This window comes from Oncorhynchus clarkii, chromosome 16 (assembly GCF_045791955.1).
Source record: "Oncorhynchus clarkii lewisi isolate Uvic-CL-2024 chromosome 16, UVic_Ocla_1.0, whole genome shotgun sequence".
Taxonomy (NCBI): domain Eukaryota; kingdom Metazoa; phylum Chordata; class Actinopteri; order Salmoniformes; family Salmonidae; genus Oncorhynchus; species Oncorhynchus clarkii.
The window spans coordinates 9,771,441-9,787,658 of record NC_092162.1 but is presented as its reverse complement, the minus strand read 5'-3'; the positions used below and the strand labels follow the sequence as shown (position 1 = coordinate 9,787,658).

The following is a 16,218-nucleotide window of genomic DNA, read 5'->3' as shown; positions in this document are numbered from 1 at the left end:
GAAAACCTGATGGAGTCTGCAAAAGACCTGAGACTGGGACAGAGATTTGTCTTCCAACAAGACAATGATCCAAAACATAAAGCAAAATCTACAATGGAATGGTTCAAAAATAAACATATCCAGGTTTTAGAATGGCCAAGTCAAAGTCCAGACCTGAATCCAATCGAGAATCTGTGGAAAGAACTGAAAACTGCTGTTCACAAATGCTCTCCATCCAACCTCACTGAGCTCGAGCTGTTTTGCAAGGAGGAATGGGAAAAAATGTCAGTCTCTCGATGTGCAAAACTGATAGAGACATACCCCAAGCGACTTACAGCTGTAATCGCAGCAAAAGGTGGCGCTACAAAGTATTAACTTAAGGGGGCTGAATCATTTTGCTCGCCCAATTTTTCAGTTTTTGATTTGTTAAAAAAGTTTGAAATATCCAATAAATGTCGTTCCACTTCATGATTGTGTCCCACTTGTTGTTGATTCTTCACAAAAAAATACAGTTTTATATCTTTATGTTTGAAGCCTGAAATGTGGCAAAAGGTCGCAAAGTTCAAGGGGGCTGAATACTTTCGCAAGGCACTGTATATGTATATACTGTACTCTATATCATCTACTGCATCTTTATGTAATACATGTATCACTAGCCACTTTAACTATGCCACTTTGTTTACATACTCATCTCATATGTATATACTGCACTCAATACCATCTACTGTATCTTGCCCATGCCGCTCTGTACCATCACTCATTCATATATCTTTATGTACATATTCTTTATCCCCTTACACTACCCTTAGTAGTTTTGGAATTGTTAGCTAGATTACTTGTTGGTTATTACTGCATTGTCAGAACTAGAAGCACAAGCATGTCGCTACACTCGCATTAACATTTGCTAACCATGTGTATGTGACAAATAACATTTTTATTTGATTTGATTTGAACTATGACAGACAAAATGAGAAGAAAAAAAATCCAGAAAATCACATTGTAGAAATTTTGTATGAATTTATTTGCAAATTATGGTGGAAAATAAGTATTTGGTCAATAACAAAAGTTTATCTCAATACTTTGTTATATACCCTTTGTTGGCAATGACAGAGGACAAACGTTTTCTGTAAGTCTTCACAAGGTTTTCACACACTGTTGCTGGTATTTTGGCCCATTCCTCCATAAAGATCTCCTCTAGAGCAGTGATATTTTGGGGCTGTTGCTGGGCAGCACGGACTTTCAACTCCCTCCAAAGATTTTCTATGGGGTTGAGATCTGGAGACTGGCTAGGCCACTTACGAAGCCACTCCTTCGTTGCCCGAGCGGTGTGTTTGGGATCATTGTCATGCTGAAAGACCCAGCCACGTTTCATCTTCAATGCCCTTGCTGATGAAAGGAGGTTTTCACTCAAAATCTCACGATACATGGCCCCATTCATTCTTTCCTTTACACGGATCAGTCGTCCTGGTCCCTTTGCAGAAAAACAGCCCCAAAGCATGATGTTTCCACCCCCATGCTTCACAGTAGGTATGGTGTTCTTTGGATGCAACTCAGCATTCTTTGTCCTCCAAACAAGACGAGTTGAGTTTTTACCAAAAAGTTATATTTTGGTTTCATCTGACCATATGACATTCTCCCAATCTTCTTCTGGATCATCCAAATGCTCTCTAGCAAACTTCAGACGGGCCTGGACATGTACTGGCTTAAGCAGGGGGACACGTCTGGCACTGCAGGATTTGAGTCACTGGCGGCGTAGTGTGTTACTGATAGTAGGCTTTGTTACTTTGGTCCCAGCTCTCTGCAGGTCATTTACTAGGTCCCCCCATGTGGTTCTGGGATTTTTGCTCACCGTTCTTGTGATCATTTTGACCCCACGGGGTGAGATCTTGCGTGGAGCCCCAGATCGAGGGAGATTATCAGTGGTCTTGTATGTCTTCCATTTCCTAATAATTGTTCCCACAGTTGATTTCTTCAAACCAAGCTGCTTACCTATTGCAGATTCAGTCTTCCCAGCCTGGTGCAGGTCTACAGTTTTGTTTCTGGTGTCCTTTGACAGCTCTTTGGTCTTGGCCATAGTGGAGTTTGGAGTGTGACTGTTTGAGGTTGTGGACAGGTTTCTTTTATACTGATAACAAGTTCAAACAGGTGCCATTAATACAGCTAACGAGTGGAGGACAGAGGAGCCTCTTAAAGAAGAAGTTACAGGTCTGTGAGAGCCAGAAATCTTGCTTGTTTGTAGGTGACCAAATACTTATTTTCCACCATAATTTGCAAATAAATTCATTAAAAATCCTACAATGTGATTTTCTTCTCATTTTGTCTGTCAGTTGAAGTGTACCTATGATGAAAATTACAGGCCTCTCTCATCTTTTTAAGTGGGAAAACTTGCACAATTGGTGGCTGACTAAATACTGTTTTGCCCCACTGTATATGCTCACGTGTTGCCAAAAATAACTATCTGGAAGCCACACCCCCATATGCAAGCGGTCATCAAGGCAAAGGGTGGCTACTTTGAAGAATATCAAATATTAAATATATTTTTTAGTTACTAAATGAAGAGGGCACGACAAAACTGATTCCCTCTAAGGAGACTGAAAAGATTTAGCATGGGTCCTCAGATCCTCAAAAGGTTTTACAGCTGCAGCGTCGATGGTTGCATCACTGCCTGGTACGGAAGGCCGCAAGGCCGGCCGCAAGGCACTACAGAGGATAGTGCGTTCTGCCCAGTACATCACTGAACTACGCTGCCTGCCATCCAGGACCTCTACACCAGGCAGTGTCAGAGGAAGGCCCTAAAAATTGTCAAAGACCCCAGCCACCCAAGTCAAAGACTGTTCTCTCTGCCACAATCGGTACTGGAGTGCGAAGTCTAGGACTAAAAGGCTTCTCAACAACTTTTTTTTGAACAGGTAGTCAAATGGCTACCCGGACTATTTGCATTGTGTCCTGCCACTCCCCACACCAGCTAAACTAACCGGTGCCAGTACCACCTGTATATAGCCTCGCTACTGTTATTTTCACAGTCATTTTACTTTTTTTTATATTCTGTATCTATGGTTTACCTAATACCAATTTTTTACTATAAAGGTGCAGTGTTGGTTAGGGCTTGTAAGTAAGCATAGTGTAACAGTTGTTAAAGTACTATGTGAATTTCACCAGGTTCATATATCAATATGTTGTGTTGATTTGTTATGCATGCCTGCATCCTGGGAGAAGCGGAGTGTGTACTTACGTTGTGCCCGGCGTGCTCGTGCTCAAATCATTTTGATGCACTGAGAGAGGTAGTCACGCTTTTTCTGTCTTCAGAAAAGTTTGATTATTTTAAGTACAAAGTCATACACACAGTGTTTTGTTCATGAATAATGATGTATATTTAGAGGTTACTCATAAGTGGATGGTATAGTTAAGATGCACTTGTAATTGTACTTTTTAGGGTGATATCAACATTCTGAATTCAACATGTGGTTAATAGCTAGCTAAGGTATTAGCAGGCTATTGTATGTGTCACCGATGGCTAGCTCCTCGAATGATCCCAGTCCCTCCTATTGTGCATCTGTTGTAGAAAGAGGTGACGATTCTCAGAACATATGTGCCCTACAAATATTTTATTTCCTTTTGGATGCAGATGCAGGATGCAGAGAGTGAGTTCTGCTTAATTAAAACTACCTGATCTCCAAAGTCCACGTCTATAGTCTCAATCAACCAGACACAACGCAGAGTTACAGCCGTGCAGTATAGCACCGGCTACAATAGCACTGTAAGGTCTTGTCATGACATGGCCCTTTCTGGGTATAGATTGTGGCATCCCCCTCTCTCCCTCTCTCTCCTGCACCCAGGTTATGTTATCTCAGGTCATAAATTCCTGGAGTAGACTCTCTCCCCCTGGCCATGCAGAAAGAGAGACACATAGAGAGATCAAAGGATTTCACATGGCGAACTCCTAAATCCCCAAATGGGGATTTGATACAAAAGGTCCACTTGTGAGAAGGTGGGAATGGTCTGTGGACACTTAAGGGATGGGTATGAAGAGTGTGTTTCATTTGGTGACCTCAAAGAGGACAAGAAACACATAACTAGATCTCTGAATATGTACATTTCTCAATTATGGGGTTTGCATCTAATTCTTGTATAAAATGAATGAGTAAAGATTCAACTATTTGTGAAATGATGTAAGGTGATGTTAAACCTATAATGAAAAAGAATTGTATTCCCTTTAAAGTTTAACCAAGTCATTGGCCCGCCCCCATGAGCACAGACATGAGCTTGCATCATGGAACAGCCCTTTTCTACTGTTACGAATAAAAACCCCTGCTGAGGAAATCCTCTTCAGACCACAAAAACCCCAGCGTAAGCTAAGGTGCAGTGGTTGTTCAATTCCTAGCCATACCACGTGGAGCATTGGCTACACGGGAGGAAATGGTTCAACTCTGAGACTATCGATCCCAACAGAGTAAGGGCAAATCTTAGATACTAATTACTAGTCTGCAGCTAGAAATGATGTCAACCTGGGATGCGAAGACTGACAACCACCGAAACATCTATTCTATGAGATGATTTCTGAATGGTACTCTGAAGTATCCATTCTAACCACGAACGATGATCGTCAGGGAGGCAGAGAGAGAGAGACGCTCAGAAAAACTCTCCAGCAGACATACGGACGATTCCAACAGAGATCACGACGACACACTGAGCTTAAATTTAATTGCAATTATTCCTGAATGAGTGAGCGTTCATGTGCAAAGGATTAACATTTCAATTAATATAATTATCAACTGTGTAGTGACTCATTTTGTCTTTCCCGCCCTTTTCAGTCCACACCCACTTCCCTTTGTCCACCAAGCCATCATATTGGCTTAGCCCACTAGGGAACCTCCAATATTCATTCCTTGTTACCATATCTACTGTGTTGTTTGTTTATGCATTTCTGTGATTATTTAGTTCGTTAGTAAATACATTATTAAGATAATTGGTGTATGGATGATTCATAGTAAAGGCTGGATTCGTGCAGATAACCAACAATTTACGGTGTTTGGAATGAGACTAACGTGAGGTAAAGAATAATTAATTAATTAGAAGACTAATTGATCAGATATTAAAATATTTGAAGAGTTATATTAAGAAAATTATAACTTTGTAATCTGAAGATTTTCCTTGGTGCCCCGACTTCCTAGTTAATTACATTTACATGATTTGTTTAATTACTTAATAATAATTACAGAGAATTGATTTGATAAAATAACAGTCTTCACAAATGATGCCGAAGACACGACAGTCTACACCTGTTGAATTCGGTGCACGTGACGAATAAACTTTGATTTGATTTGATTTGATGTGTTATTTCATAGTTTTGATGTCTCCACTATTATTCTACAATGTAAAACATTTTAAAAATTAAGAAAAACCCTGGAATGAGTATGTGTTCCAACTTTTGACTAGTACTGTATATGGAAGGGGTTGAGAGCAGCTTTAGGATGGGACTGGATGGTGTTCAGAGATAGATGGGAGGGGCTGAGAGTAGCTTTAGGATGGGACTGGATGGTGTTCAGAGATAGATGGGAGGGGTTGAGAGTAGCTTTAGGATGGGACTGGATGGTGTTCAGAGATAGATGGGAGGGGTTGAGAGTAGCTTTAGGATGGGACTGGATGGTGTTCAGAGATAGATGGGAGGGGTTGAGAGTAGCTTTATGATGGGACTAAAAACAAACAAAAGATAACTATTGTCAAATATACTGTGTCTTTAAAATGTATATAGTACGTATAAACTGGAAGTAGAAGACTAATTGTTGTTGTCTATTAGTTTAGACCAATTAGGGGATGGATGAAAAACAAGGGGGGTTGTAAAGCAGTCTGCTAAACCAACAGCCTGTCGTGTAGTCTGCTGTACCAACAGCCTGTCGTGTAGTCTGCTGTACCAACAGCCTGTCGTGTAGTCTGCTGTACCAACAGCCTGTCGTGTAGTCTGCTAAACCAACAGCCTGTCGTGTAGTCTGCTATACCAACAGCCTGTCGTGTAGTCTGCTATACCAACAACCTGTCGTGTAGTCTGCTGTACCAACAGCCTGTCGTGTAGTCTGCTAAACCAACAGCATGTCGTGTAGTCTGCTGTACCAACAACCTGTCGTGTAGTCTGCTGTACCAACAGCCTGTCGTGTAGTCTGCTATACCAACAACCTGTCGTGTAGTCTGCTATACCAACAGCATGTCGTGTAGTCTGCTATACCAACAGCCTGTCGTGTAGTCTGCTATACCAACAGCATGTCGTGTACTCTGCTATACCAACAGCCTGTCGTGTAGTCTGCTATACAAACAGCCTGTCGTGTAGTCTGCTATACCAACAGCCTGTCGTGTAGTCTGCTATACAAACAGCCTGTCGTGTAGTCTGCTATACCAACAGCCTGTCGTGTAGTCTGCTATACCAACAACCTGTCGTGTAGTCTGCTATACCAACAGCATGTTGTGTACTCTGCTATACAAACAGCCTATCGTGTAGTCTGCTATACCAACAGCCTGTCGTGTAGTCTGCTATAACAACAGCCTGTCAAGCAGTCTGAGAAATACCAGCTTAATGTGAAATTAGTAATTTGCAAAACGTCTACATGCAAATGATGAACACACCGGTTAGAGTGGATGTAATACATTTTGAGACAGTAAGACAAATGTATCATGGATATTCTAAACTAAATATTAGCTTGAGAGGACATGAAATGTGATTAAGATAAGCTTGTAATGCAGCGTTCTACAATACTGGAACTAGGGACCCACAGGGGAAGCAGGGTTTTGTTCCAGCCAAGCACAAACGCATCTATTTCACCTAGCAAGTGCTTGTGTTGGAGCTGAGCTAGGACACAAGCATGCACACTCTGTAGCTCTCCAGGACCAGGACTCAAGAACTCTGCTATAATAGAATATTAAAATGTAATATTGAAACCTGTCTATCTTGTCCATCTTCTCCAGATGATGCATATTTGCTGATGGGCCTGAACATCGAGGAGATTTACCCAGAAACCTCTAGTTTTATCACATATGACGGGTCGATGACCATCCCGCCTTGCTTTGAGACGGCCACATGGATCCTGATGAATAAGCCAGTGTACATCACACAAATGCAGGTCTGTCTCTACAGTAGCGTCTTACTGCTTAGTTACATAAGACTGTCAAACAGCAATTATGTTCCTCTACATGGATTGTTCTCCCATTCATACTGAAATAATGCCTTTTCTTCACTTCTGATCCCCTCTCATCTCTGCTTTCCTAACCTCTCTCGTTCCATCCCTTCATTTACATACTCTACCTTTCCATCTTCTTTGTTCATGGACCTCCCTTCCCTCACCTCTCCTTCTCTCTCCTCTCCAGATGCACTCCTTACGACTGTTGAGTCAGAACCAGCCGTCTCAGATCTTCCTGAGTATGAGCGACAACGTTCGCCCGGTCCAACCTCTGAACAACCGCTGTATCCGGACCAACATCAACTTCAGCATGCAGGGCAAAGACTGTCCCAACAACAGGGCCCAGAAGCTCCAGTACCGAGGTAAACACAGCTCCAATCCACCCGCCACCACCATTTTGTTGGCGATTTATTTAAACAAGGTCTGACTAGCAGACATATACAAAATGGTGGTGAAGGAGACATGGACATTTACGTTGGTTGTTTTCTATGTGTCTGCTTGTGTCCCTCATAAAGCAAAATGCTGCCTAAAACATAGTCTTATCAGCTTTGTAAAATATAGCCTTAACGATTATAGATTTTTAAAAAAAAAATTTAAAAAAAAGAGTGATTGTATATTACTTATCGTGATATTATAGCAATATTTCCAAACGGCGTCTGAGAGTGTGGGCCAAACTACTTCATAACTACAAAGCCAACTCAGCATCTCAGTGTGATTCGGGGACTCTGCATGCGGTCTGTTTATCATCTCCTCTCCTCTGTTTCAGCCAATATATCTGGGCAACTGCTGCACAAAATGTGAATTTTACCCCTGAAGCGTATATACAGTGAGGGCAAGAGGTAAACCCCCATTATTCATTGTATTCTTCTTCCAGGATCTACTGTACTGTAGCCAGACTGTTCTGTTATCTTATCCTCTCGCTCTCCGATGAAATTCTTATTCTGTGCAGCAGTTGTTGAGAGATTGAAACACACACACACACACACACACACTCACACACACACACACACACACACACACACACACACACACACACACACAGAGAGAGAGAGAGAGAGACAGACAGACACAGACACACACACAGACAGACACACAGACACACACACACACACACACACAGACAGACAGACACAAGCACAAACACAGCGAGACACACACACACAGAGACAGACAGACACACACACACGGACGCACACGAGAATGTGTGCACCCACACATAATCAGGCTTACAGCCACACACACACATACATACACATTTTACACACACACTTTTACCCCCCCCCCCCCCACACACACACACACACACACACACACACATACACACACAGTATGTGGTACTCTACGTCTCCAACCAGCCCCTAGAGAGTAAACAGAAGCAGCACAATAGCAGCAGAGTTGTCTCTTGTCTTTAATTACACTAGTTGTACTTGTTAATCTAAGGTTAAACCTTGAAGGCAGAGGAATGTCAGCCCCCTCATAGCTAGGTGTCAGTGGGCTAATTGAATGGGAAATGTATATTGGGATGCTAACAGAATGCTAACTAACAGATGCTGTAGAAATGTTGTCATTTAGCGTACATTGCTAATATTAACATGGAACACCACAGCACCATATCGCTATGCTCAATGCATTCTGTCTGAATCCTAACAATGTATTGCCATGTTAAAATGAATGTTATAGATTCTGCAGGATAGAAAGGGCCTCCATGCTAGACGTGCCTGTGCAAGGGAAAGAAGGGAGTGTTCTTCTCACCCTGTCCCTCTCCTCTCTTCCAGTGAATGAGTGGCTGCTAAAGTAGTCTCTCTTGGGTGAGCACAGAAACAAGACACAATGGCAGAGACAGGAGGGGGATATGAGAGAGAGAGAGAGACAGAGAGAGAAGGAAGGAAGGAAGGAAAGAAAGAAGGAAGGAAGAAAACAACTGGAAACCGCACCAAGGCTGCATCTCATCTAAGATTATTTCATGTAAAAAGAGAAAAAAAAGAAACTGAACATTATCAAGTAAAAGACTTTGTGTTGCTTTGCAAAGAGACGACTACTTTTCATACGTACATTGAGAACTATTTGAATTCCAACACATACTAACTGACACATCCAGTACAAATATATCTATTACGAAACCTGTTTTGATACTGATACTTTTTTGGGAGATAACAAAATGTTTAAAACGTACAAAAACACTGAAGCATTTATTTCATACAGCCTCTTCTTCACACGGACTGAGTAAGACTGATTGGGACTTTTAGCCTTTGTACATAGACACCTTGCTACCAATGAGATCTTAAGGACTTAGTGGTTTAGACAGAGAAGGTCTTCAAGGCTCATAGGCTGTGTCGTCATCAAGGCTCATATCGTCATCACCGTCACTTACAAGGCATGCCGACTGCAACAACCCAAGAGAGCTAGACCTTACAGTCTTGCCTTGTAATAGTAGGTCATTATGAAAGGAACAACGGGAAAGAATCTTCTGTCTAACTGATGAACCGATGAGTGTCTTGGCCTTTGTTGTATATAGTATAATTATCAGTACTGATGAACAACTGAATATGTAAAGAAAAATACAAATAAACATTTTAAAAGATATATTAAGAGGATAAAAAAAGATGAGTATTTTAAAGGCCCAGTGCAGTCAAAAATGTGATTTCTTGTGTTTTATATTTCCACACTATGAGGTTGGAATAATACTGTGAAATTGTGAAAATGATGATAATGCCCTTTTAGTGTAAGAGCTGTTTGAAAAGACCACCTGAAATTTCAGCCTGTTTTGGTGGGATGGAGTTTTGGCCTTCCTGGTGACATCACCATGCAGTAAATTAGTTAATACACCAAAAGAGTTCCAAACCTCTCAGACAATAACAGATAATTGTCTGTTTTTCCCCTCCCCAATCAGACCAATCCCAGACAGGTCTAGCAAAATTCTTGCTTGAGAAATTGCCCTTTGCTAAGAAGCTATTTTTTGTTTATTTTTGGCCATTTTAATTGAAAATAAATCACAGTAAGCTACTTAATTGTTATCCAGAAATGATTTGATATTGAGATTAACACCGGCTACAATGGGCCTTCAAACGCTTGGTTCACTTTGAATTGTGGAAGCAGTTCTGAGCTGAAGCCTGTTTTATTGCTTACAATGGTCTTACACTGTGTTTGAGTAATGTTATCAGCCCAATAAATGTGTCTGGAAAGTTCACTTTGGAAAATATGCTTCACTTTACACTGTTGTTTCTATGTATATGGTTTTGTGCTAAGTTATTGAATGAAGTTAGCGTGGTGAGCTGTACACGTTGGTGAGTGAGCAGACAGGTCTCAACCACAGCAAGACGCTATATGTCACCCACTGGAGAATCCTCAGAGGATTTCATAAAAATAAATAAGTTATCCTTTTTAGGTAAAACTATACTAAATATATTCACATCACAAAATAAGTAATTCAAACACATTGTTTGGCAATGTGCAGCACTCTGTAGGGAAGCACCGTGGTGTTACCGGAGGACAGCTAGCTTCCGTCCTCCTCTGGGTACATTGATTCAATACAAAACCTATGAGGCTCATGGTTCTCACACCTTCCATAGACTTCCACAGTAATTATAAAAGCTTCCATAGGACATCCTCCAACCTATCAGAGCTCCTACAGCATGAACTGACATGTTGTCCAACCAATGAAAAGATCAGAGAATTAATCTAGTATTGAAAGCATACGCTACAGATAACTATCACTGCAGTGTATAAAATGTGGTGAGTGGTTGACTCAAAGAGAGAGAAAGACAAAAGTTGAACCATTTCGAACTATTTCTTTTAAAACTGAAGGAGTGACGAGATAGAGAGCTAGCTATATATATTTTTTAATTACTTTAAATGTTATTTACATAGGTAGCAAAGGCAGTTAGATAGTTTAGCCTACTCAAACAGAGAGGGATACCATGTTAGCTAGCTGGCTGTGACTATCCAAAACTGGAACTCTTCCAAGTCATGGTAACTAATTAGTTTAGTTTTTCTAATTTATTGCCTACAGGGGCCCCCCGGTGTAACTGCTATTTGCTTACTGACTGTACTGCGTGATTGTAGCAGGTTTACTAGCTAACGTGTTAGTTCCATTAGCTACGGTATGTTGACTATGACGTTACTTTAGCTAAAATGGTGACAACGATGTAGGCTGTGTGTAGCTGCATGATAGGAAGGTTTGGCTTGGAACGTTTTTTTTCCTCCTGGTCACAGACAGCTGATGTGTTGTGCATTGAAGTCTGCAAGTGAAGGGAAGAGGGGAGAGAAGGAAAAGGCGTATGCGAGAAGGAATACAACAAGCTGTTTGTATCTTGTTATGAAAGTGAACTGTTTGCTTGTGATCAGGGATGGATCCATTCCTGCCGATTCTGTTGATTCTGTTGGAATTCAAATTTAAACGGAAGAAAGCGGAATGGAACGGGTATAAACATACCTGAATTTGTCCATTTGAACTAATGATTACACCCTAGATCAGCTAGATACAGGCAGGAATGTGCAAGGCGGTATTGAATATGTCATGGTCTGTCTGTCACCTCAAATCTTTCTCTGGACCTGTGTGAACCTACGTTTTAATCGTTCGTTCATAGACTACGTTGTAGCAACCTCATGATGGTTATAGGGGAAATTCGAGTATCATGTGACTATTAGGCTAAATCTATCAATGTTGCATTGAACTGGGTGAATGGAATATGAATGTCAGTCATCCAATGTGGTGTAAAAGAAATAAGGCCACGCTCATAAAAAAAAAATCTTCCTCACTCATCTCAAAGGGCACCGACCGCCATATGATGTTAGTATCACCTCCTTGATGTCTCACGCATGGTACAAGGTACCAGATACCTATCACATAGAAAACGATATGTAAAATAGATTGACCATGCCTGAGAATGGGTGAAGCTGAAAGGTTTTATTCAAAGAGGCATGGAAGCATTGAGGGATAATCAGGATGACACAATTCCACCAATTCTTTCAATATTCCATATAAGAGTCAAACCATTAAAAATGTGCTGAGACTAATTTCCCCTGTACATTCAACATTATCATGTTTGTGTTCTTAGATAATGGTCGTTTTTGAGTTAGTGAGGGGATTGAACCGTTTGTTTGTGGATAAACCTTGGGTGCCTCGATGGTTGGTAGCTTAAGGCTAGTAACATACAGAGAACATGAGAGAAAATGCAATTGTAGAATCAACCTGACAATAACTTTAACAATTGACAATGGCAACCGAAGATAGTGTAATTGCCATTAGATCACTTTTTATCATATTGTCTTCAAGTATTCAATCGGTCCTCAATCAACGCAAAGGACTTTACGTGCGATAGCAGAAAATAAAATCAGAGTATGTTGGCGAAATCCCTTTACGCTCGCACTCTGTGTGGATGGTGTTGGACTCCTCTGCCATCTTAGGCTACTCCACCTGTAGCAATTCTCATGCAGACAAAGGTACAGCTACTGTCACACTTGATGTCATCGAAGCCCTCAGCCCCTGTAGAGGACAATGTCCATGTTAGTCTCGGTGGAAGGCAACAGAATAATGACAACAGCGCTTCAATCAATGCGACAAATATGGAAAATTACAAATATCATATGATATGTTACTGTGAAGTTTGACCGTGTTTATGCACTTCTTACTATGCATTTGATTGTTCAGTCCTTCATACAGGGTCCCTATGCTTCAGGCCAGGCTTCAAACAGAACTGCATTGTAGCACGCTTGACATTTAAAGGTAATTTCCAATTGAGCAGACATCTGCAGTGTTTACCTTGAATGCGATCTCCGTGAATGCGGGAACGGTGCCTTTAAAAGGCGCGTTGTCGATACGGATTGGGATCCCGGCATAATGCGATCTCCGTGAATGCGTGAACGGTGCCTTTAAAAGGCGCGTTGTCGATACGGATTGGGATCCCGGCATAAGTGTCACACATCCAATTTAAAGTTTACTGACCTGCATAAGAGTTCAGTGCCACACAGTCTTCTTCTCCCCACTGCTGAGCTTTGGCACTTTCGGACCAGAACCAATTCACGGATGACCCATCAGTCCACACATAATTCCCTTCCTGTCAGGGAGAACATTTCAAGGTTATCAACATCTTAGTGAAGGGCAGTAGTAACTTATCAACTGCCCAAATTAAAGAGATGTGAAATAAGACCTTAGCAAATGCTACATGAGTGTTAAGGATTGTTTTACCTGATCCAGATCATTCAGTCCTACCCAGGCGTAAGCAGAGATACTCTGGGTCTGCTTCACCATGGAAAGGAGAAGCTGGTATTCTTCAACGCTGTGGACAGCAGCAAGGGTGCCCCTATCTCTCTTGCAGTAATCCTTTATGAAGAAACATGCATATTTTAATTGATTTATTTTACAAGCCTTGACTTTGTAGACATTTGATCAGTAGTGGTACACGGACGGGAAACTAATTTATATGGTAATTTGGGGTATTATCAACAGTGAAATGTCTCAGCCTCCATCTTTTTTCCCCACTAATTGGTGTTTTAACCAATCACATAAGATTTTTGCACATCAGATCTTTTTCAGCAGTGATCTGATTGGTCGAAAGACAAATTAGTGAAAAAATATCAGAATTGTGCTGCCTGTGTAGTCGCAGCCTGAGTATTGCAGAAACACAACATGAATAACATAGAAAGTGGCTGTGGATGAAATAGATGAAAACAACTTTTCAAAACGTGAAAAACATTCCAAATAAATGCATTGGAAAACACATTGAGACTTTTAGGTTACTAATCCCTGGTAAGTACAGTAAAATACTGTTAAATACAACCCCCTCCCCCTCGATTCATTTAGTGAATCCATTCATTACGAATACGGTAGCATTTCTTCGCTGTATAGATTCTGTATTTTGGATGTTTTCACTGTATTTCAAACACTTTCAAACAATATGATTAATCACAATTAAAACTTTACTGCATAAAAATTACAAAAAAGTTCAAATGAGTTCACTGATTTACTCTGACAGCCCTAATATTTATATTGCAGTAGGTCTACTGTAATATGAAATACAGAATGTTACTTGCCACTGAGCTGCCTGTAAAGTTAGTGTCAGTGTAATAAAAAGAAGGTCATATTAATTGGAAGTTGAAGTTATTTAATATTCTCTGTAAATGGAAGTACTGATAAGATTCGCTGCAGGTGGGACACTTACCAGTGCTTGCTGCCATCCCATTTGTTTATTAACCATTCTGTAGCAATGGGGTATTGCACTGTCTGGTCCAGTATATCCACTTGGACAGATATCTGCAGAAAATGTATTTTTTATTTTAAATTCCTGCAAGCTTGAAACCTAACTACTACTAATCACTTAGAACAGCAAATAGAAGAGAGAAAAAAAGATAAACTGGATTCAAATGGGATCGGTTGTCACTTACAATGAGGATCGTGGCGGATGGCTCCAGTTCCCAGAAGGGTGAGGAGGAGACAGGCAAGAACAGACACAGTTACGACTCCCATGATGATGGATCGTAGATCGTGGTGGTCTTTTGGCCTTCTACTGCAGTTCTTCCTATAAACAGAATCATATCAAAAAGTGTATTACTCAGGAGAACCCACAGCGTTACAGAATTATGTAGGATATAGATATAATTAATATTTAAATACTACAATGTTGTTTGCCAACAACAAATTAGAACATTTTAGGCCAGGATTTAATCTGATCGCGCTTTGTCTGCAATGCACATTTTAAAGCCTATGTTTCTGTGTTGGCAGAGACCACATTCCTGTCGGCTCAATCAGAAATTACTTTTAAATGATACATTGTCCAAATCCGGGATTGGATTGAATCCCGGCCCTTAATTTATACTTTTTGAGGCATAACCATGTTGATATTATGTCTCTCTTTTTTTTAAGACAATAGTTAATAGGCCCTCACCAAATTCAGAAGAGAGAAACTGATGCGTGTTTTCCTTGAAGTGTTTCTTCAACCAGAAAGGGCAGGTGTCTTTTCAATTCAAATGTAATCCCTTTTAAAAGAGACATTTGGGGAAGTAGAAGTAGAGATATCATCTGCAAGTCATATACCATTGCAGCAAGTAGTGATTATGATCCATAATATCCTTGGCCCTGTCCATTCTTTTAAAGGTTGTGAGAAGTACATACACACTAAGAAGCGCATACACACTATCCCCACATGAAAGTTCATGTTTAATGTTAGAGATGTATTTATTTTTTGACCTGAATGTCCACAAGCTGATTGGCCGGTTTATCCTTTCAGGGATGCTATTCAGAAGGTACAGTAGACCACAGCAGCAGTTAATAACCGTTTGAATGATAATGGCAAAATGTAGATTTCTTCCTAAATAGATGTACTCCAAAAGAAATGATATGTCATGAGAGGGCCATGAGAGGGCCATAAGCAATAACTAGCCATGCTTATACTGCCAGATTACAATCTCACCTTTCTGGTAAAAAATAGTTATAAATTGTTGAGGTGTACTCAATTTTGAGGATGTATTTCCTATTCTACAAAAGTCTATGAATAAGGCTTGAAATGACTTATATGCTTTCTAGATATAGAAACAGTCAATTTATAAAAACAACTAACTAGATGTAACCTTCCTTATGTAAAAAAAAAAACATATTTCTGTGGTTAGTGTTGACAAAATGTTCATTTTTTCCAAAGGTCTCGTTTCAAAACTTCTTCCCCCACCCCTGTGAACCTCTGACAGAACTCAACTTTCATCTCATGTTGTTCATCTGCGACAAACAGAAAGTGTTTTCTGTTTCAAACTGGGGTCAGATTTCCCACTGGGATATTGGACAGGGCGAACTAGGGCTATCGATCAGTGTACGTTGTCCACAGATCGATTTATAAGCAAACATGTTGGTTGGAACAGGTGCCAGAACCACGTGCCTCCCCAATTTCAGAGAGTTGACATTCAAGAGGTTAACTGCATACATGGAGGCACTGTTTATAGCCCATGGGACACGGATCGGTCTATAGGTCTCCTGCCACAAGTTATTGCTGCGCCCTCCATACATTCTGTGATACACCAGACCAGTCCAACAGCTATTCTGTTGTGGGGTGATTACATGTGTTACTGAATGTTCCTAAAGTAGATA

General features: G+C 40.7%; 2 protein-coding genes across 4 annotated transcripts in view; one reads left to right on the top strand and one right to left on the bottom strand.

Annotated features, from left to right (window-relative positions):
• LOC139367443 (carbonic anhydrase-related protein 10) overlaps positions 1-10,336 on the top strand; it is a 316,705-nt gene extending 306,369 nt beyond the window's left edge. For 2 of the 3 annotated variants that reach the window (XM_071105649.1, XM_071105648.1), the window contains 4 exons: positions 6,934-7,088; positions 7,333-7,507; positions 7,912-7,984; positions 8,921-10,336. In XM_071105649.1, the coding sequence (XP_070961750.1) occupies positions 6,934-7,088; positions 7,333-7,507; positions 7,912-7,946 (365 nt within the window). In that variant the 3' untranslated portion in view covers positions 7,947-7,984; positions 8,921-10,336. The remainder of the gene's footprint in view (positions 1-6,933; positions 7,089-7,332; positions 7,508-7,911; positions 7,985-8,920) is intronic. The other variant, XM_071105650.1, reaches the window with a different exon arrangement.
• Positions 10,337-12,036: 1,700 nt separating this feature from the next.
• Positions 12,037-15,077, bottom strand: LOC139367442 (alpha-N-acetylgalactosamine-specific lectin-like). The gene is made up of 6 exons (XM_071105647.1): positions 15,029-15,077; positions 14,529-14,662; positions 14,306-14,397; positions 13,333-13,467; positions 13,090-13,201; positions 12,037-12,630 (listed from the first exon to the last, which is right to left on the bottom strand). The coding sequence occupies exons 2-6, from the start codon at positions 14,608-14,610 to the stop codon at positions 12,548-12,550; spliced, it is 504 nt and encodes a 167-aa protein (XP_070961748.1). The 5' UTR covers positions 14,611-14,662; positions 15,029-15,077; the 3' UTR covers positions 12,037-12,547.
• Positions 15,078-16,218: the final 1,141 nt, after the last annotated feature.